The sequence below is a fragment of the Equus przewalskii genome, chromosome 23 (assembly GCF_037783145.1).
Source record: "Equus przewalskii isolate Varuska chromosome 23, EquPr2, whole genome shotgun sequence".
NCBI classification, from domain to species: domain Eukaryota; kingdom Metazoa; phylum Chordata; class Mammalia; order Perissodactyla; family Equidae; genus Equus; species Equus przewalskii.
In genome coordinates, this window is record NC_091853.1 from 3,597,475 (window position 1) to 3,618,775 (window position 21,301).

General features: G+C 36.9%; 1 protein-coding gene across 28 annotated transcripts in view; it reads left to right on the plus strand.

Moving 5' to 3' along the window:
• The window catches only part of DCAF6 (DDB1 and CUL4 associated factor 6), a 146,837-nt gene that overhangs the window by 124,435 nt on the left and 1,101 nt on the right, over window positions 1-21,301 (plus strand). For 26 of the 28 annotated variants that reach the window (XM_070591523.1, XM_070591512.1, XM_070591515.1 and 23 more), the window contains 4 exons: window positions 11,209-11,347; window positions 12,962-13,118; window positions 13,777-13,865; window positions 15,767-15,872. In XM_070591523.1, coding sequence (XP_070447624.1) covers window positions 11,209-11,347; window positions 12,962-13,118; window positions 13,777-13,865; window positions 15,767-15,872 — 491 coding nt within the window. The remainder of the gene's footprint in view (window positions 1-11,208; window positions 11,348-12,961; window positions 13,119-13,776; window positions 13,866-15,766; window positions 15,873-21,301) is intronic. The other 2 variants (XR_011532195.1, XR_011532194.1) reach the window with 1 other exon arrangement.

Here is a 21,301-nt window from a genome sequence, read left to right on the forward strand (position 1 = left end):
TGTTAAGATTCATCCATGTTGTTATGTATAGCTGTTGCTCAGTTTTACTGCTATATTAAAATCCCTTGTATGACTATACCATAATTTATGCTTTTTCCTGCTAATGAGTATTTAGGTTGTTTCCAGTTTTTGCTATTATTAGCAGTGTTGCTTTTAGCCTCCTTGAGTTTTTCTTGGGTACATACATAATGGATTGTTTAATTTTACAACAGTTCTCAAATTGTTTTCCAAAGTGGGAGTGTAAATTAGTACAGCCACTAGGAATCCCATTGATCCGAATCTTCTCTAATACCTGATATTGCTGCATTTTTTATTTTGCTTATTAATTAGTATACATGGTCTTGATTTTCATTTCTGTATTTGCAAAATGAGATTATTCATCTCACATATGTTTTTTAGCCATATCTGGTTTTCTCCTGGGTTGTTTTTCTTTTCTATGTTGATTTATAGGAGTTCTTAATATATTTTGATACTAATCTATCATTTATAAGTGTGCAAATATTTTTCCTGGTTTGGTTTTTATTTTTTTTTAAGCTGTCTTTTGAGCAACGCTTCTTAATTTTAATCTTGTTGAATTTCATCAGTCTTTTGTACTTTCTTTTAAGAAATCTCTACCTGCCCTGGAATTTAAAAAATTAAAAATTTCCTTTCAAAGTTCTCTTTCAACATTTAAGTTATTAATCCATCTAGACTTGATTTTTTTGTTTCTGATATATATGTGTACCCTCCCCCAGCCCATTTAGATAGACCTCTTTTCTCTCCTGTGTCATATTACAAAGTTCCTTATAAACACAGGTCTATTTCTGGACTCTGTTTTGTTCCATTGGACAATTTGTCTGTCTCTCCCTTGGTACCATACTCTTATAATTACTCTAGCTTTATAATACATTTTAATATCTCCTAAAGCAAGTCCCTTCTCTTTTTCCTTCTTTAGAAGGATCTTGGCTATTCTTCACCCTTTTTATAATCAACTTTTTAAGTTCCACAACTGAGTCATCAGAACATGAGTATAGTTGTAATAAACATATAAATAAATTTGGAGGAGGATTGATTATCCTTACAATATTGTTATCTCTACATTTATTTAGGTCTTTTTAAAATTTCTTTCAGTAACATTTCATAATTTTCTACAAACAGGTTTTGCACATCTTTCTTTAACTTATTTATAGACACCTTCATTTTTGTTCTGTTGTAAATGCATTCCTTTTAAATTTTATATATCTTAATTGTTTGTTGCTGGTATTTAGAAATGCAGTTGACTTGTACATTGATCTTATATCCACCTAAATGTTCTTCCATTATTTCTATTAATTGGCATGTAAATTCCTTTGAGTTTTTTATGTAGACAGTCATGTCATTACAAATAGGAGTTTTCTTTCTTCCTTTCCATTCTCATTGTTTTCTTATTGTAGTAGTTAGTAATAATAGTAGGAATCACATCTTGCTCCTGTTTGGAAAAGAATGCCTCCGTTGGTTGATAGTCTTGCCCCGCATAATGCCGTTTGGGTCAGTGATGGGCCACATTTATGACAGTGGTCCCATAAGATTAGTACTATATAGCGTAGGTGTATAGGCTATACCATCTAGGTTTGTGTAAGTACAGTGTATGATGTTCGCGTGACAGAATCGTCTGATTTCTAAGAACGTTCCCCGTCATTAAGTGATGCGTCATTCTAGTTACTCCTGCTTTCCTTTGATCAGTGTTAGCATGGTATATTTTCCTCCATCCATTTACTTTTAATCTATATGTGTCTTTATATTTAAAGTGGGTTTCTTGTAGACGTGGTCATATTTTTTGATCCATTCTGACAATCTCTCTTTTAATTGGTGTGTTTAGACTATTGATATTGAAAGTGATTATTGATATAGTTGGATTAATGTCTACCATATTTGTTGCTGTTTTCTATTTGTTGCTCTTGTTCTTTGTTCCTTGTTTTGTCTTTCACTCATTTTCTGCCTTTTGTGCTTTTAATTCAGCATTTTATGATTCCATTTTCTCTTTGTTAGCATATGTTATACTTCTTTTTTTATTTTTTTAGTGTTTGCCCAAGAGTTTGCTATATACTCTTACAGCTAATCAAGGTCCACTCTTCCAATAAGGCTATACCACTTCACAGGCAGTGTGAGTACCTTTAATAACAAAATCCTAATTCCTTCTTTCCATCCCTTGTAGCATTGCTGTCATTCATTTCACTGTAATATATAAGCATACATAAGCATATATATATATAAGATATATGTATAAGCCTGTATAATGGAGTACATTGTTGCTATTATTATTTTGAACAAACTTATCTGCTAGATCAGTTAAGATAAATACGAAAAATAAAAGTTATTGTATGTTCACTTATTCCTTCTTTGATACTTTTCCTTCTTTGATACATGTTTCTGACCTATATTATTTTCCTTCTTTCTAAAAAACTTCTTTTAACATTTCTTACAAGGCAGGTCTACTTGCAACAAATTCCCTCAATTTTTGTTTGTCTGAGAAAGCCTTTATTTCTCATTCACTTTAGAAGGATAATTTCATAGGGTACAGAATTCTAGGTTGGTGATTTTTTTCTTCCAACACTTAAAATATTTCACTCCATTCTCTTCTCGTTTTACGGTTTCTGAGAAGTTGGATTTGATTCTTATATTTGTTTATGTAGAGGTAAGATATTTTTCCCCCCTTGGGCTTCTTTCAGGATTTTTTCTTTATCTTTGATTTTCTGTGTTTTGAAAATGATATGCCAAGGTGTAGTTTTTTTCTGGCATTTATCCTACTTGATGTTCTCTGAGCTTCCTGTATGTGTGGTTTGGCGTCTGATATCAATTTGGAGAAATTCTCAGTCGTTATTGTTTCAACTATTTCTTCTAGTCTTCTCTCTCTCTCTTCTGGTATTCCTAGGTTATATCTTTTGTAGCTAACCCACAGTCCTTGCATATTCTGTTCCTGTGGTGTGTGTATGTGTCTTTGTTTTCTTTGCTCTTTGGTTTTCAAGGACTCTCTTGATATATTGATACATTCTCCAGTTCAAAGATTCTTTTCTCAGCCAAGTCCAGTCTACCAATGAACCCATCAAAGGCTTTGTTCATTTTTGTTAACAGTGGTTTTTTTATATCTAGTATAACTTTTTGGTTCTTTCTTAGGACTTCCATCTCTGTGCTTACATTCCCCATCTATTCTTGCATGCTGTTACTTTACCATTATAGCCCTTAGCATATTAATCATAATTGTTTTAAGTTCCTGGTCTGATAATTCCAATATCCCTGCCATATCTGGTTCTGAGGCTTGCTCCGTCTCCTCAGATTGTGGTTTTTGCCTTTTGGTATGCCTTGTAATTGTTTCTTCATAGCCGTGTATCCAGGTAAAAGGAACTGCTGTAAATAGGCCTTTAGTGATGTGGTGGTGAGGTGTGGGGGGAGGGCTGGGGGGAGGGGAAGTGCTCTACAGTCCTGGGATTAGTCCTAGCCTTTTAGTGAGCCTGTGCTGCTGGACTGTGAACTTCACAAGTGCTTCTCAGTTTTGCCTTTTCTCCCCACTTAGGTGGGACAGGATGGCCAGAGTAGCTGTGCTGGAGTTGGATATTTCCCTTTTGCAGGTCAGTCAGGCTCTGACAACACCCCAGCAGGTTAGGCTCTGGTTAACTGGTTTCCCCTGAGGGCAGGCCTTGTTAAGAACAGAGGGCTCTGACATATTTCAAAATAGTTCCTCTTCCTTTCTCCCTGCCAAAGCCCAAGGGGCTTTTTTTCTCTGATATTTACTGTGGCAGTCTGGTCTGGCTCCTGGAGGTGAATCTCAGAATATTGTGGCGCCCCTTATGACTGGCTCCCCCTAGAGGGTTATAACTCTCAGGGTCGTCGGCACTGAGCCTGCAGCAGTTTGTCACCCAGTTCAGGTTTCCTGTCCCCAATCTCTGCTGTGATCAGCAGTGCTTCCCTGTGTGCCCATCTGTCTGTCCAGTTCTGAGGACAGTGGTTTGCCCTCTGTCCTCCTCTCTCTTGTGGATCCAAGAAGAGTTACTGGTTTTTCAGTCTGTTCAGCTTTTTACTTGTTAGTTCAGAGTGGCGACTTCCAAGCTCCTTACATGTGGAACCGGATTAAACATTCTTTCTCTTCCTGCGATCAACCTAACTTGATCCTGATGTATTACTATCTTTTTGATACATTGTTGGATTTGGTTTGCTTGTGCCGACTGAAATAAAGAGGCTAGGTGATCTTAGGGAAGGAGTTGATTTAACAGTCAGCGTGAGGAGTTTGAACCCCGGGCAGACAGTTCCACAGCGTGCTCTGCTGGAGCTGCTCGGAGCACGGGGAGGCTACGTGCAGTTCGTCTCCCGTTCACAAGCAGTGCACGTGTGGGGCAGAGCAAAAGAAGAAAGCTTACAGCTAGATTTTCTATATGTCAAAAAAAGGGATAGAGTACATCTTGGCATTTCTCTAGATGATAAATTGAAGGTAACATAAACGAGAATTTCTTGGTTATACATCAAACAAGTTCAGAGATGCTAATGTTATCTATGTGTGGAGCGAGGCAAGGACCAGGGTTGTTAATTATTCCCTCAGTCCCTAAGAAGTGCAGCTGGGAAATGCGAGAGCGGGTACCCTTTATCTTTTTCTGTTGTGGATCTGTCCAGCTGGCATTTGCAGTCATGAAAGGAGGGGTTGCAAGGTCATTTTGACACAGCTGAAGATGGCCTGCACAGCTGCTCCATAGCACAGCATGGATCTTATTGTACTGACTTAGAGCCCATGCAGCTCGCTGCCAGATGCGCCTGTTAGACCGGGGTGGGTCCCCAAAATCTGTCCACACTTACATTTTGTGAAGGATTTTTGCATCTATATTCTGAACAAATTTCTTTTCTTATGTTCTCATGATCCTGTTTTTGGTAAAAAATTAAAGTAGCCTCAGAGAATGAGTAGAAAAATATTTCCTCTTTTTCTTGTCTCTGGCAGAGTTTGTATAAGATTGAGATGATCTTTTCTTTGAAGGTTTGGTAGAGCCCACCTATAAAACCATCTGGACCTGGCGTTTTCTTTTGGGGATGGTTTTGAAGTATTATTTCAATTCTTTAATATAGTCCTATGATGAACTATTAGATCTCTCTCTTTCTTTAGTCAGTTTTAGGAGATTTATTTTAATTTGTCAACTCAACTAAATTTTCAGATTTTATCATATTTTTTGTCTTTTTAATCTCTGCTATGTCTTTAGTTATAGCCACCTTTTTTATTCATAATATTATTTACTTGAATCCCCTTAATTTTTTCTTCATCATCATGGCAAAACCCTATATTGTTACTCTTTTCAAAGAAACAACTTTTGGCTTTGTTGATCCTCTCATATATGTTAACCTTCTTGTTTTCTGTTTCTACTTTTTTCTCCCTTTATTATTTCCTTTCTTCTGTTTTCTTTGAGATTATTTTGTGGTTCTGTTTTTAACTTCTTAAATTGTACTCATTCAGCCTTTTTTCATTAACGCCTCACTTGTGGTCAGAGAACATGGTTGGTCTTAGACACGTTCTTTGAAAAAGATTTTGTACAGATTGGCTTTGTGGCCTTCATAAATTTGTAACTGTTTCATGTATGCTTCAAAAGAACATGACTGTAATTTTTAATGTAGAATTTTCTATGTGACCATTAGATCAAAACTGTTAATTATGTTCAAATCATCTATATTTTTTATTTTTTTGCCAGCTTGACTTATGTAATAGAGAGGTGTATTGAAATCTCCACTATAATGTTGGATTTATCTAATGCTCCTTGTAGTTCTATCAATTTCTTTTTTAATGCATTTTGAAGCCACTTTTATTGGGTGCATATATGTTAAATTGTTTCTTCCTCATGAATTGAACTTATGTAGAAATGCTCTCTATCCTTAATGTGGCTTTTTATCTAAGTCTGTTTTGTCTGATATTAATGTAGCTGTGCCACCTTTCATCTGATTAGCATTTGCACAGTATCCTTTTGCTTGAAACCTTTCCTTGTCCTCAATGCTTTAGATATGTCTTGGACAATCTCTGTTTTTCTCCATTGGAGAATTTAATCTACTTAAATTTATAATCATTATGGCTGTATTTGGACTTGTTTCCAACTTTTTATTCAAATTATCCTGTTTTACCTAGATTTTGTTTTTTACTTTCTTGTCTTTTAGGATTAATTTTTTTGTCCTTTTTCTTTTTTTTTGGTTTTGTTTTTTCCTTTATATTATTTTTTTTCCTCCATTGAGTTGGAATTTATTCTCTTTATTACTGTTATTTTATTGTTTACTTCTGAAATTTTCCATGCTTTTTTAACTTTATAATGCCTTCTGTGAATTTTAAATTGTCTGCCAAATTAGCATGATCTGTCTTAAAAGAATTAATAACATTCTCGGAAAAAAACTTTGCAAATAGACTTTTAATAAATTTTTATATGTATGTATCATTTTAATTTTCTTTTGATTTGCAAAGTAATAAAGTACAAATTTATCATTTTCAGTGACCTGTATTCTTCCAGTGTTTCTAATAAGATATCATCTAGGAACGTTGTTTCAATGTATTCATTCTAAATTTCTTCATTTCTTTAGAACTGTTAGCTGAGTTGGACGTTACCTAATTGTATATATAGGTGTAGCATCTGCTGTCACTTTTTATCTTCTAGTTTTTTTGTGTATGTGTGAGGAAGATTGGCCCTGAGCTCACATCTGTAGCAGTCTTCCTCTGTTGTCTGTGGGACATCAACACAGCATGGCTTGACGAGCAGTGCTAGGTCTGCACGTGGGATCGGAACCTGCAAACCCCCAGCCGCCGAAGCAGAGCACACGAACTTAAGCACTATGCCACACGGCTGGCCTCTTCATCTTCTATTTTGAAATTTGTGCACTTGAAGCTTTTTCTCTTTATGAGATAATTTTCCTACAGTGGGATAGTGGTAGGTGCCCCAATCTTTGATCTAAACTGTTCAATACAAACTGCATAACTTGAGATCTAAGAGTTTAAAATTATTCTTTATTAGGATGATTAAGCCAAATAAACATTAAGCAGTAAATTAGACCATATTCTAGAGCACATTTTAAATGAAATGAACATTTATGATTTATTACCATCCTAATTCTTAATTACTGTCACCTCATTACTTATTCAGCTTTAATTTGCCCACACATCATGTTTTGAATGATTGGAGCTTCCATCTAAATTTTTAATTTGTCATTTAAGTTCTTTTTCCATTTATAGTTCCTAAGGCCTTTGGCTTATCAACAAGGTTATTTCTATTTCCTCTTCTACTTGATACTCTACTTTCTTAGCAAAAGAGTTTTTTCTTTATTGGTTTCTTTTAATCACATATTTTAAAAATTATTTTATTAAAGTCATATGGGCTTATAAAATTGTATAAATTTCGGGTGTACATTATGTATTTCAGTTTCTGTGTAGACTGCATTGTGTTCACCACCGGTAGTCTAGTTTTTATCTGTCGCCACACATATGCTCCTTTACCCCTTTGACCCTCTCCCACCCACTTCCCCTCTGGTAACTGCCATTCTGTCTGTTTTCCTTATCTATGTGTTTTTTGTTTGTTTATCTTCCACATATGAATGAAATCATGTGGTATTTGTCTTTCTCTATCTGTCTGATTTATTTCACTTAGCATAATACCTTCAAGATCCATCCATGTTGTTGCAAATGACCGGATTTTGTCTTTTTTTTTTATGGCTGAGTAGTATTCCTTTGTGTGTGTGTACCACATCCTCTTTATCTGTTTGTCTGTTGATGGACACTAGGGTTGCTTGGGTATTGTGAATAATGCTGTGATGAACATAGAGGTTGCACATGTTTTTGAAATATTGATTTCATGTTCTTGTGTGTGTGTGTGTATGTGTGTGTAGTGAAGAAGATTGGCCCTAAGCTTGCCAGTCTTCCTCTTTTTGCTTGAGGAAGATTGGCCCTGAGCTAACATCCATGCCAATCTTCCTCTATTTTGTATGTGGGACACTGCCACAGCACAGCTTGATGAGCAGTGTGTAGGTCCACACACAGGATCTGAACCCACGAACCTCGGGCCACTGAAGTGGAGTGCACGAACTTAACCACTTCACCACCAGGCTAGTCCCAGTTTCATGTTCGTTGGAAAAATACCCAGTAGCGAAATAGCTGGATCATATGCTATTTTTATTTTTAATTTTTTTAGTTAAATCACATATTTTTAATGATTCAATGTGTTCTTTTCTCTTTTCTTCCACTTTAAAAAAAATAAAGGTCCAACTATATTAATTATGTTTCTTTTGAGAGCATTTGAACTCTCAGCTCTTCCCATTCTCATCTCCCAACCAGAAAGAGACTGTTCAGAGTAAACTTAACATGTCAGCTTTCTGTCTGGAAGTTTCTAACTATATGAGACTTAAAAATTTATGTGTAGACTCTTTTTTTTAGCTATACATAGCATAGAATAAAGTTTTTAAAACACTTTTTAAATAAGCCTACATATTTTATAGTATACCATTTTATTTTATGAAAAATAAAATACCTTTTTATTATAAAAGTGGAAGTACATAATTGTTATATAGGTTTTGTTAAGTGTTATGATTAACAATTTGAGGGGAAAAAACAATTTGGTGTCTGGTTTTCTAGACTCTTTCTATACATATATACAATTTTCCACCTATCAATTATTCTGTAACCTTTGTTTTTTATTCAGCAGTATAATGCTGACATTTTTTCATGTAGTTGCTTATGGATCTTCTTTATCCTTTTTAATGCTGGCATAAGTATTCCAATGTATGGATAGACCATAACTTATTTAACCTATCCTTTCTATGTGAACATTTAGATTATTTCCAGTTTTTCTCAATTATACTACTGCAGTGAATATATACACACACACACACGTATATGTATATTTGCATATTTGGTTTTCTACAGTATACGTTTTTTAAAAGTAAAATTGCTGGGTCAAAGTTAAAATGTTTTAAATTTTAATAGGTATTATTTAATTTCTCCTTAAGAATGTGTTGTACTTGAACTCTAATATATTGATATCAGGAGTGTAAATTAGTGCAACCACTTTGGAAATTGTTTGGGCGTATCTACCAAAGCTGAACATATGCACATACTGTGGTCCAGCAACTCCACTTCTAGGGTTATACCTCACAGAAATATGTGCATATGTTTGTCAGAGACATGAATGGATGTTGATAGCAGCACTATTTCAGTAATGAAAAACTGTAAACAAGCCACTATCTGCCAACAGTTGAATGGCTCTTCTATAAATACTAGATTATATTTATACAAAGTAGTACTCTAAAGAGGATGGACTACAGCTAAATAAAACAACATGGATGAATCTTAAAAACATAATGTTGAGCTGAAGAAGCTAGACACAAAAAATATATATCATATTATTCCATTTAGTTAATGTTCACAAACAGGCAAAATTAATCCATGATGTTAGAAGTCAGTGGTTTCCTCTAAGGGGAGAGTAATGACAGGAATGGAATCCTAGGAGACTTCTGGAATTCTGGTTAATGCTGTTTCACAATACTGATGCTCATTACATGGGTGTGTTTCATTTGTGAAAATTCATTGAGTTACACACTTAGGATCTCATACCTTCCTATACCCGTGTTCTACTTCAATGAAAAGTTCACAGTGAAAGAGTATGCTTTTTATCTGTAAAACCGCTTTCAGGCTCCTACCAGTCATGCCTCTTCGCCCTGAGCTAACATCTGTTGCCAGTCTTCTTTTTGCTTGAGGAAGATTCTGCCTGAGCTAACGTCTGTGCCAGTCTTCCTCTATTTTGTATGTGGCCCGCTGCCACAGCATGGCTGCCAGTGAGTGGTGCAGGTCTGCACCTAGGAACTGAAGCCAGGCCACCAAAGCCTAGCATGCCAAACTTAACCACCAGGCCATGGGACCAGCTCCCAACATAAAAATCTTTTTCATCTGATAGACATATAAAGAGATCAGTTTGTTGCTTTATCTTTCTTATTAGTGAAATTGAGCATCTTTTCTGTATATTTATTAACGTTCATTTCTTCTGTGATTTCCCTAGTCATGTCCTTTGCCTATTTTTCTGTTATAATGTTCATTTTTCTTTCAATTTGTAGACTTTTTATATGTTTTGGATTTTTTCGTCTATTTTTCTTTTTTTTTTTTTCACTTTTCCTTTTTCTCTCCAAAGCCCTCCAGTACATAGTTGTATATTCTTCGTTGTGGGTCCCTCTAGTTGTGGCATGTGGGACGCTGCCTCAGCGTGGTTTGATGAGCAGTGCTATGTCCGCACCCAGGATTCAAACCAACGAAACACTGGGCCGCCTGCAGCGGAGCGCGTGAACTTAACCACTCGGCCACGGGGCCAGCCCCTCTTTCGTCTATTATATGTCAAAATATAATGTTTTAAATAACAAATGCAAACTAACAAACTTAAGTAATATCATGTGTTAGTAGGAGTTTCTTCTAATAATTAAATCAGTCTTAAAAAGAACCTGTTCTTGAGTCTCCAGCTCTGTTACCGACTCAGTTCTTAGAAAAGTAAAATCTGCCTCATTAGTTGCAAGTCTCTGCTCCACTGTGGAGCCCATGTAGACAAGATTCTATTTGAAGACCTTGTTGTACTGCATGTATGTTAATATTTATTCTCTTTTTCTTGACTATCTGTACTCCACTGTGGAGCCCATATAGAATAGATTCTATTTGAAGACCTTATTTATTGCATGTATGTTAATATTTATTCTCTTTTTCTTGACTAGTCTGTTCTTTGCTGGGAAGATCTTTAAACAAAATCTCAAAACATAAGTTTATCCACTGCTGTCATTTGTTACCCTTAGTTTCTTTTGGGTTCTCTTTATGCCTTTACATTTCCTAATATAGAGAGAAGGAGAAATAACATTGACTAGGATTTGTTTTATTCGTAGTAAATTGCACATGAATTTTGTCTGTATTATGTTTTTATAAGATAGCCCTTTAAAAACCAGTGTGCCGCATGCTATTTCCTTTACTCTCTCAACGAGTTCCAAATTTCTAAGTGATCTCTTAACTAAAACATTTTGTTTTAGTAACTCAACTAGTCTGATGTAGTCTCACTGTTGTGTCTGCCTTTTTATGCTTTTGGTTGGGGATGCCTTATTGAGATAATGATTCGTTTAAATATTTTCTAGACTTACTGTATTTTAATGTTACTTATTCTCATTCTGTAGTGGCCTGTGAATGTTCTTTATTTATTTTTGTTTTCTCTTTTAATACGTAATTCATAGACGCTCTGCTGTTGCCCGCATTCAGGAGTTCTTCAGGCGGAGAAAGGAAAGGAAAGAAATGGAAGAATTGGATACTTTGAATATTAGAAGGCCACTAGTAAAGATGGTTTATAAGGGCCATCGCAACTCCAGGACAATGGTACCAAATGCTCATGGCATTCTTTGGAGAACTTGTAGTCTCAGAAAATGAATGTTTTTTCTGTAATAATTATCTTCATATAGTGTCAGTGTGATTCCAAAATAACATTATGTACCTTCACAGTATGTCTCTATCTTCATTTTAGTCCTGTAATATGTTGTGAAAGACCATTACTTTGTACAAGAAAACTCTACCCTACTGAGGAAATATTGTAGAATTTAAAAAATTTCTGCTTGTACAAGTAACCATTGCTTCTTTTTTGCTGTCTCACACTGGCTGTCTACCTTCCTAGTTTTTTTAGCTCATATCAGCACCCTTTGTGGGTTTTGGAGAGCAGGATTTAGATATATGAAATCCAGGTTCATTGCGAAACGGGTTAATTATAACCCTTTTAAGATTGACAGGTGGTTTGTTTTAGTCCACTTTGTCTCTCTAGACCTTAATTTCCTCATCTATGAAATAAGAACAGAGGAGATGATCTCTAAGATCTTTTCAGGTCTTTACAATCCACAAGTCTGTACACCCAATGCAGTATTAATTATTTACTGAGAGTCTTGCAAGATGATTAGTATAACTGTTACTCTGAACCATTCACATCTAGAAAGTGTTGTTCTCATATATTCATTGAGTTATCAAAAAAGTATCTACAGAATCAGTTTTCGTCTGCTTTCTTCAGGGTCTAGGCCACAAGTTACTTTGGGGGTGGGGAGATAATTAGCTCTCTGTGTAGAAATCGTTGGTAGTAACAGTTTAATCATTCTGAAAAGAATACTTAGTATTAATAGAAGTAACCAATTTACATTTCTTCATTTTGCTGATTCAACTTTTGGATGAAAATAGGGGTAGGAATGAAAATGAAAGAGAAGCGAAGTAAATGTAACAGTAGCTCCAGGGAGCAACAAAACTGGCTCCACTCTTTTGCTTTGCCAAAAACAGCAAAGTGGAAGCTGCAGATAAAATGATTGAAAAAATCCTGATCTGAGGCACAGAGATTTTTGATGTTCATTCATATGCATCCGTTGAAAAATGTCATCATAACCATTCCAGTAGATCATATTCTTTTGTCTCATTGCGTCATAAAAGTAAATAGGTTTATATCTTTCCTTCTCAATTGTGAGAGCTTCAGATAGCTAATGAAAAGATTGGTACTTTTTGTCTTTTGTCATAAAGCAAAATACAAAAGGGAAACATTCATTTTTTCTGTGACTTGTCTTTATTATCTTGTAAAGCTAAAATGGAACCGTTTTTGGAAAGTTCAACAACATATATATATATAATTTTCATTATACTGTCCAAAACCCAGCAACCTCATTCATTCATTTGGCAGTTACTAATTCAGCACCTGTGTGTGCCAGGTGCCATCTCAAGCACTATACTGAACAAAGTAAATCCCTGTCCTCGGGGGGCTTTTCATTACTTACTGCCATGTCACCCCTGCGAATAAATCTCTACAGGGCTTTTAAGATACAAAGATTTTAAGACAAAGATTCTCTTCAATTTTTTATTTTATTATTTTCTAAAGCAATTAACTTTTTAACTTGAGAATAGAATAAATCTTTGTTTTGATACCTTTGATTTCAATTTTCTTATAATTTCCTCTTTTAAAATCCGTAGATCAAAGAAGCCAATTTCTGGGGTGCTAACTTTGTAATGAGTGGCTCTGACTGTGGCCACATCTTCATCTGGGATCGCCACACTGCTGAGCATTTAATGCTCCTGGAAGCTGATAATCACGTGGTAAACTGCCTGCAGCCACATCCGTTTGACCCAAGTAAGATGACCTTTATAAGACAAGGGCTAGCAATCAGGAGTGTGATTCCTCAGCTCCAAGTTTTTTCTAGTTGTTACTCTAACAGTAATCCAGATTATCCTAGTAGGTAGCCACTAGAGCCAATTATAGCTCTACTTCGGTTTAAAACAAAAACCCCCTATAACCTGCTTTTGGCAGAAAGTATGGGGAAATGGGTTAAAGAGTTTACTCCTAATATTTCTTCTAAGTTTTATTAACTGTAAGAGTTTCAGCCAGCTGAACCTTTCACTACTTAGCTAAATTGCACCTCCAAACCTTTTTTAGTCTTCACATGTCTGAATTTACTTACCAGAACAAAGGCTTGCTCTTGCCTTCAGTTTGAAATTGCCCATGTTTCTCATAAAAGAGCAATGACTAAAAGAAATTTGAGTGATTTCAAGATGATCTTAAAATTATGTTCAAGGGTAACTTTTAGGACATCTTCAAAATAATATTCTCAGTTAACAATTAAATGTATCAGTACAATTTCCTTTCCAGCTCAATTTTTCGGTACATGTGCATATATACAGACGTGTGTGCATATATACACACACACATATATTTGTGTGTGTATATATGCATGTCTTCAATAAGTGGCATGTTTCTAAGCTTTATATTAATATCTGCATTTTATTTCTAGTTCTAGCCTCATCTGGCATAGATTATGACATAAAGATCTGGTCGCCACTAGAAGAATCAAGGATTTTTAACCGAAAACTTGCTGATGAAGTAAGATTTTTATTATACTTATTATGGACCATATTTCACTGTGTTCCTGAAATGCTTTCTTAAGAAGAATCGAGGCAGCTCGTTATTAGTTGGTAACATAAAACAAGTTAATACAGTTAAGGAGGTCAAATTTTAAGAGAAAGGAAAATCAAGATAAACATGCCTATAATGCTAGGGAGGTAAAAATTGAAATAGTATTTTGCTAATTAGAATATTGATTATTTGTAATACCAGATGAAGTGTTTTGTAGTTTAAAAAAAATAGGTGGACTGTGCTTATTGCAATGAAGAATCATTAAAAAAACCTTTGTCCTTTTAAGAAAATAGTTTTACTGTAGCTGTCTTCCAGAATAATAGCCAAATAGGTAGCAGAACAAATGACTGGAGAATCTTCTCCTTTATTATTATATTTTAAGATTTCCTCAGTTTCTTTTTAGATCAATAGTTTTCAAACTGAGTTCTGTGAAGTTCTAGGTTTTCTGTGGAATTGGGAGAGGGAAGGTGGATGATAGGAAAGCTTAACTCTGGGCCTTTCCTCCCCAACTTCAAACAGCGTTCTTACTTGAGGGTTTCCATAGAAGATTTCTTATGAACATAAGGGTCCATTGCATTAATCAGCTACTAACTAATCACTGAGCTTCTGTGGGTAGGTGAGTACAGCTCAAACTGATGCTCTGGCCTCTTAAATAAGAGCCCATTGCTAAAAATATTAGTAAGTTGGAAAACCAGTACTCTAGACCAAGGTTGTGTGTGTTCACAGCACAATTGCCACATGTACTTTCACTCATTTAATACACATTTATAAAACACTTGGTGTATCTCAGGCACAGTGCTGAGTTCAAAAAGATAAACCCTGCCCTCAGAGCTTATAGACTAGTGGGAAAGACAGGCATAAACAGACAGCTAGAATATATTGTGGTCATTGCCAGAGATGTACACATAGTGTTTTGGAAGCACATAGAAAGGAACAGCTGTGCTTGTAAATGGAGTGGATGGGATGGGGAAGTTTTCACAGAGGAAATAAGAATTGGACTGAGTTCATCAGGGCAGACGAGTAAAGGAGCATTTGAGATAGAAAGATCAGCGTGTTCCAAGTTATTGTAAGGTAAGCGAGCCATCACTGTGCTGAGACCTAGAGTGCATATAAGAAAGTAGCTCCATCGGACTAAAAAGGTAGGTTGGGGCAGGATTGTAAGGGCCCTGTGTGACACCCTAATGAGTTAAAATGTGTTGTGACATTGTTGGGGACCTTTTGATCAGGTTAGCATCTTCTTCTTCCTCTCATGTTTTCCTCTCTTTCTTCCTTTTTTTTCCTTTGCCATGCTCTTTGCTTCTCCTCTTTCTTTTTTCTTTTGCCCATGATTATACATTGGATCCCTGGGTGCTCATGGATATGCATTTAGTCCTGTTCTTGGTACTTAAGATACAATTCATTGTAACTCTTGTCCAAAAGTTTATTTTTCAAGATTACTTTGCCTCAATCAAGGTAACATTTTCTCAAAGGAACCAAGTGACCAAGGGATGAGACTTTAACACCTCTGTCATTGAAAGTATCACTTCTGCTGTAGGGGAAAATGATGAGTGGACACAGAGTAGACTGCTCTGGGAAACAAAGTCCAAGTAAAGATAAATTACGTGTTGAATGTTTTAAGTAGCCTCACAATTTGACCTTTGTCTTTCTGCCACTTTAAAGAGTAGTGTTCTCTGACCTTACTCCCACAAATGCAAGTTAAAGTAATTATTTGGCATTGAGTAGCTTTAACGTGGAAATACAGACAGCATACCTGTAAAGAATGATGTAATTCCTCCTAGCACTTGCTAGTTTTTTACCGTTCTCCTAATCTTCAAGGAAGAGGTACGGTTACTATGGCCTTTGACATGGTTGTTTATCTTGCCTCCTAGGTTATAACTCGAAACGAACTTATGCTGGAAGAGACTAGAAACACCATTACAGTTCCAGCCTCTTTCATGTTGAGGATGTTGGCTTCACTGAATCATATCCGAGCTGGTAAGAACTGTCAGGGTACTATTAAGATCAGTTTTATATTAGAAAAACCTATTATTATTTAAGATCTGCTTTAAGGGATTTATATAACTTCCTTAAATCACAAAGTGAAGGCAGCTTAACTTCTGAACTAGGAGTTCTGTGAACTCTTGATTTTAGTGCAGTAACTTATTTCCTCATGGGCCCAATTTATTAAAAAGTGTCAAAATGAAAAGACAGAGACGCTTGAAAACTTTTATCAGCTGCGCTTTTCCTCAGAGTGGAGGATCACACCATAAACCCTAAGATATGGTATAGTAAGTACCTTTAAAGGTAGATTTGGGCAAAATTGGTCATAGCACAGACAAAAATAAATGTACCATGCTAAGAAGGTTGAAACAGATACCTCAGCATGTTTTCTTCACTATTTTTTGTTTTAGATGATAAACTGTGAGGTTCCGTGCCACAGATACACAGAATGCATATATTACAACCCATTCAAGAGGGAATTGAAGAATCTGTGTTCATAACAATTGAAAAGATTCAGTATCCATTATAAACAAAATATGTTTATCAAACAAGGGTGTTTATCACTGTCACTGATTTCATAAATTAAATTGCTTCCTATGTTTGATACTATCTATCAATTAATACGGACCACCGTTTACAGAGTGCCTGTCATGTGTCAGGCATTATACTGGTCACTTCACAGTTTAGCTCCGATCCTTTACAAAGTAGGTTTTTCTGTAATAACTTACCCCAGATCATGCAACTGATAAATGGTAAAGCCTGAATTTGAAACTAGCTTCTAGCCCTTACTCTGCTTTGACCTAGAAATTTCACTTGCAGGAATACATTCAAGTTATGAATATAATGTGCAGTTTTCTGGGTGAGCTGATCTCAGACTGCTTTTCTAGCTCGTTTACAGCATTCCCTTCTCTATCTACTCCATCCACTTTGGCCGCCTTTGAATTTTCGTGTACATCCAGCTCTCCCACCTCAGGATCTTTATGATCATGCTGCCCCCTCCCATTCCCACTCTCTGTTAGGATAATTTCCACTTGTCCTTCAGGTCTATGTTAGAGGTGGATTAAATACCACTTTCTCAGAGAGAGTGGGGAATGGAGAGAAGCATTCCAGGCAAAGAAGAGAGCATATAGCATCTTCACAGTCATGGAGGAGAGAGAGTGCAGCACATCTGAAGAGCAGAAAGAAGCCCCACAAGTCTGTAATCAAAGAGCTGAAGAGAAAGTAATCCTCAACTTGTAAATAGTAACTATTATTGGGGAAAGAGTGAAAATTTCAGATGGTCAAAACAAAACAAAACCTGGAATGTAAACAGAAAATGTTAGTAGTCCGACAGAATATTTTTGCAATACTTATTTGGGCTCCCAAGTTATTAAATTAATTACTATTAATATCTTTTGATCCATTTTCTTCAATAACAGTGAGTAACCCTTAAATTCATCCATTTGGATTTCAGATTTGAGGAGGCAGCATGTTATAGAACAAGAAAAACATTTGCCGATTATGATTCCTAAAATTTGCTTGTTTCTTATAGTTTATCTGGTGAATGGCTCTTTGTGAGTTTTCCTATAGAAAACCAATTTTCTTTTCATTTATGCAAGAATCTGTTTTAAGCAGGTGGTAATGTGGCAATGGTTTGTTAGCTAATAGCTATTATCATCCTCCTTTGGTTTTAGGATTAGATAAGATGTTTTATAATAGATTTCCCTTCTTCCATTTCTTTTTGCCAGTAATCAAAAAGAGACAATTTCTAGTTGCTTTAGTCAACTCACCTCTTGCTTCTGTTACATAAAAGGCTAGATAGAAAAGGTGCCCAAGAGTTTACATTGCAGCTGCTTTTATCCTTAGAGTCAGTCCACCACCCCTTTCTTCTCCTTCCCTTCAGTATGATGACGTATGCGCATTCAAGGAGAGTCGGTAATGGACTTCGGCCAGTAAGCACAGGCTGGACCATCCATTTACATCCATTATCCACAAGGCTTCCTGGGAAGTCCAGGGAAGAGATCTGAGACAGCTCCTTCCTTGTAGAGCTGTGACTTTTTACTGAAGGGTGACTTCAAATGCCCTGTAGGGCTTTTTCAAACTACAAATACCTGGGTCCTATGCCCTAAAGATTCTGATTCATTTTATCTGAATAGTGTTTGAGCTTCTCATTTTTAAAAAGCACCCAAAATTATTCCCATGAATAGTGCACTCAAGACTTTTAGTCTAGGCCACTTCTTTTTTTTTTTTTAAGATTTTATTTTTTCCTTTTTCTCCCCAAAGCCCCCCCGGTACATAGTTGTATATTCTTAGTTGTGGGTCCTTCTAGTTGTGGCATGTGGGACGCCGCCTCAGCGTGGTTCGATGAGCAGTTAGGCCACTTCTTGAGATGTAAAGGCAGTTCTGAGATCCCTAGAAGCTTTGATAGGCTTTGGAGAGACAATAATTGTGTATATGGACCATTCTGAACTCTTCTAGAATATTTTAGAATCTGATCAAGTTACTTCCCTGCTTAAAATTCTGCTGTGCCTCCCCATGTTCTTAGGGTCGAGTCCAGAGGTGTTAACATGACTCATAAAACCCCGAAGCATCTCTTGATGTCCTTCCCTTCATAGCTGTGGACCTTCCTTGACACATGGGAATCTGGATAGCCACGGTGTTCTCCAGGACGCTTCTGAGGGGCCTAGCATAGTGAGCTCAAAGTCACTTACCAGTCACGCACAGATTCGCTCCATTAGCAAAGTGTGGCAACTTTACTCCAGAATATAACGAATGTTCACTGACCCTTGGTTTCCCTCTTGCCGCCATTGTCCTCACACAGTCTGATCTCCACACAGCAGCCAGAGGCATCTTTTAAAAACATGGGTCAGTAAACTTTTTCTTTAAATGGCCAGATGGTAAATATTTTAGGCTTTGTGGGCCACATGTTGTTTGTTGCAACTCCTCAGCTCTGACATTGTAGCGCAAAGCAGCCATAGACGGTACGTAGATGAATGGGCACGGCTCTGTTCGCATAAAATTTCATTTACAAAACTAGACTATGAGCTGGATTTGCTCATAGGCCATAGTTTGCTGACTCCTTTTTAAAAAGACAAATTGTCACCCCTGCTTAAAACTCTCAGGGACTCCCCATTGCCCTTAGAGTGAAACCTAGACTTTGCGTCCTGGTCTTTGAGGTCCTGCGTGACCTGAACCTTGCCAGCCTCTGCCTTCGACTCATTCTGGTTTTCCCCTCACTCACCGCATTATAGCCGGACTGGGCTCTTTTCCCTTCTTCAGACACATCAAGCTTGTTAGCACATTGGGAGCTGTCACTTGCTGTTTCCTCTGCCTAAAAGACTTTGTCCCTGAACCTCCCGTATAATTGAACATAGAGTTAGGCCTCAGCTCGAGTGTGACCTCCTTAGAAAAGTCTTCCCTCATCAGCCACCCAGTGTGAAGTTGCTGCATGTGCCTTCTCACACCTTTTTGCTCCCTCAAGTCACTCTCTGTTCATTGCTTTTTTTTTTCCCTCAAGTACTTATCATTCTAACTTTTCATTTCTTATTTCTTGCCTTGTTGCAGATTAAAGGAGAAAAACACATTTGTTGTCTGTTTTCCTCCTCTAGAAGATGAGCTCACTGAGAACAGACCTAGTTTGTCTCATTCACAGCTGGATATGTAGCTCCTAGGACAGTGCCTAGAACATAACAGTTGCTCAATAAATTGTTTGCTGACTGAATGGGTGAATGAGCTAGTATCAAATTCTAGCTACGATGAGTCTTGCACTTACTCTTTTGTGAAGGATAGCCTGGAAAACAGTACTTTTGTGGAACATACATTTCCTTTGGGGGATTTCTTTTCTTATCTGCTTACTGCCCCTCAACCCCCGCAGCAAACTTAATATCTCTTCATGTCCTATTTTCTCCAACCAAAAATAATTTCCTGAAGAAATATTTCTAATAGAGAATAAAAGGAACCTTTCCACAAATGTAAACCTTATTTACAAAAGCAATTTGGCATTGTGTGCTTTTGAAAACAGTGGGTATAGCCTTATTTCCATTTTTCATTTAAAGGAACAGTGTTCCTCCTATCTCCTTGGGCCATAATTGCAACCAGAGATTTGTGAAAGCGTTGAACTGCTTCCCAAGTTTACCACCTCAGCAGCGCTTCATGAACAAAAGATTTCGCTTAATTTGTTCTTGGAAATTGGGTTTACAGTCTGAGAGACATGACTCTGCAGCAGTTGAATGAGTTGGATTTGAGAAAAGAACTATTCTGCCCTCTTCCTCATTCCAGAAGCCACTATCGCCTGTTCTGTGACCTAAATCAGAGACTCTTGGCCCTCACTTGTCCCCTTATGGCTTGCTTTGGACGCAGCAGAATTCTGACATCTACTGTAAACTGATTTAAAGGCTGTGATGTTTCTTCTTAACCCTTATGTCCCCACCTTCATTCGTAATGTGACAACCAAAAAGACTTTGCGTAAGAACCCTACACACTTTGAAATAGGCTGACACTGCTTCCTTGTGCTCCACTGATATGACAGAAGAGGTTTGTTGAGTATGGTCAGTCGTATCCAGGATTCCTGTGCATGGTAATCTGCTTCAGCAGGATAGCAACGTCATGGTTTGTTCTCTCAGGAAAGGCTATCACACGATAAAAATACTAACACCCCTTAGCCTTTTATTGGTCAGAAATTCCTCCACCGTGTTTAGATTCCTTAGTGATCTATGAAGATCAAAATCTTACTTTGTTCATTTATTTTACAAATGTGTATTGAACACTTATTATAATAGCTAAAATTTGTATAATTCAGGAGACAAATCATATACACATGTGTTATCTCATTAGTGACACTGAAATGGAGCTGGCATAGAGAGGGTTTAATCTAATTCTCTTGGACAGTTAAACATATAGTCCCTTCTCTACGCCGTTCTTGGTGGTGTTGACTTAGGATCCAGTGGGAGTGTTTAAGCTTTCTGTGTAGAGAATAAGTAAAACCTCAGAACTCAGTCTTCTCTTGCTGTTGACAGTGGAATTGAACTGTCCCCCTATGTCTAACCTTAGTATTTTCCACGTTACATTGGGGAAATGTCTGTGGCAGAAAGGGTTCCATTCTAGTGGCGGCAGTGCTTTCATACTCTTTCCTGCTTTGTATACTTGAACGTAACGTATCTTGTCTTAGTAAAACTTCCCTTCATTTGTTCAGCAAATCTTCGTTGAAAATCCTGTACTAGGCCTTGAGGATGTCGAATAAAAAGAACTCGTACCCTCCCAGCGGCTCCCAGTCGAGTCTGCAGGGAGCCGCAGACAAGCGCTTCCTGCACTTAGGGTCGTCGCAATGAGGCTCACACGAGATACTCTGGAACAGGCTGGATGTTCGCATACATCTAGAAAAGTTTCCCCGAGGGGATGATATTTGTACTGAGATGAGTAAGCAGAGCCTTTCTAGCTGAAGAATT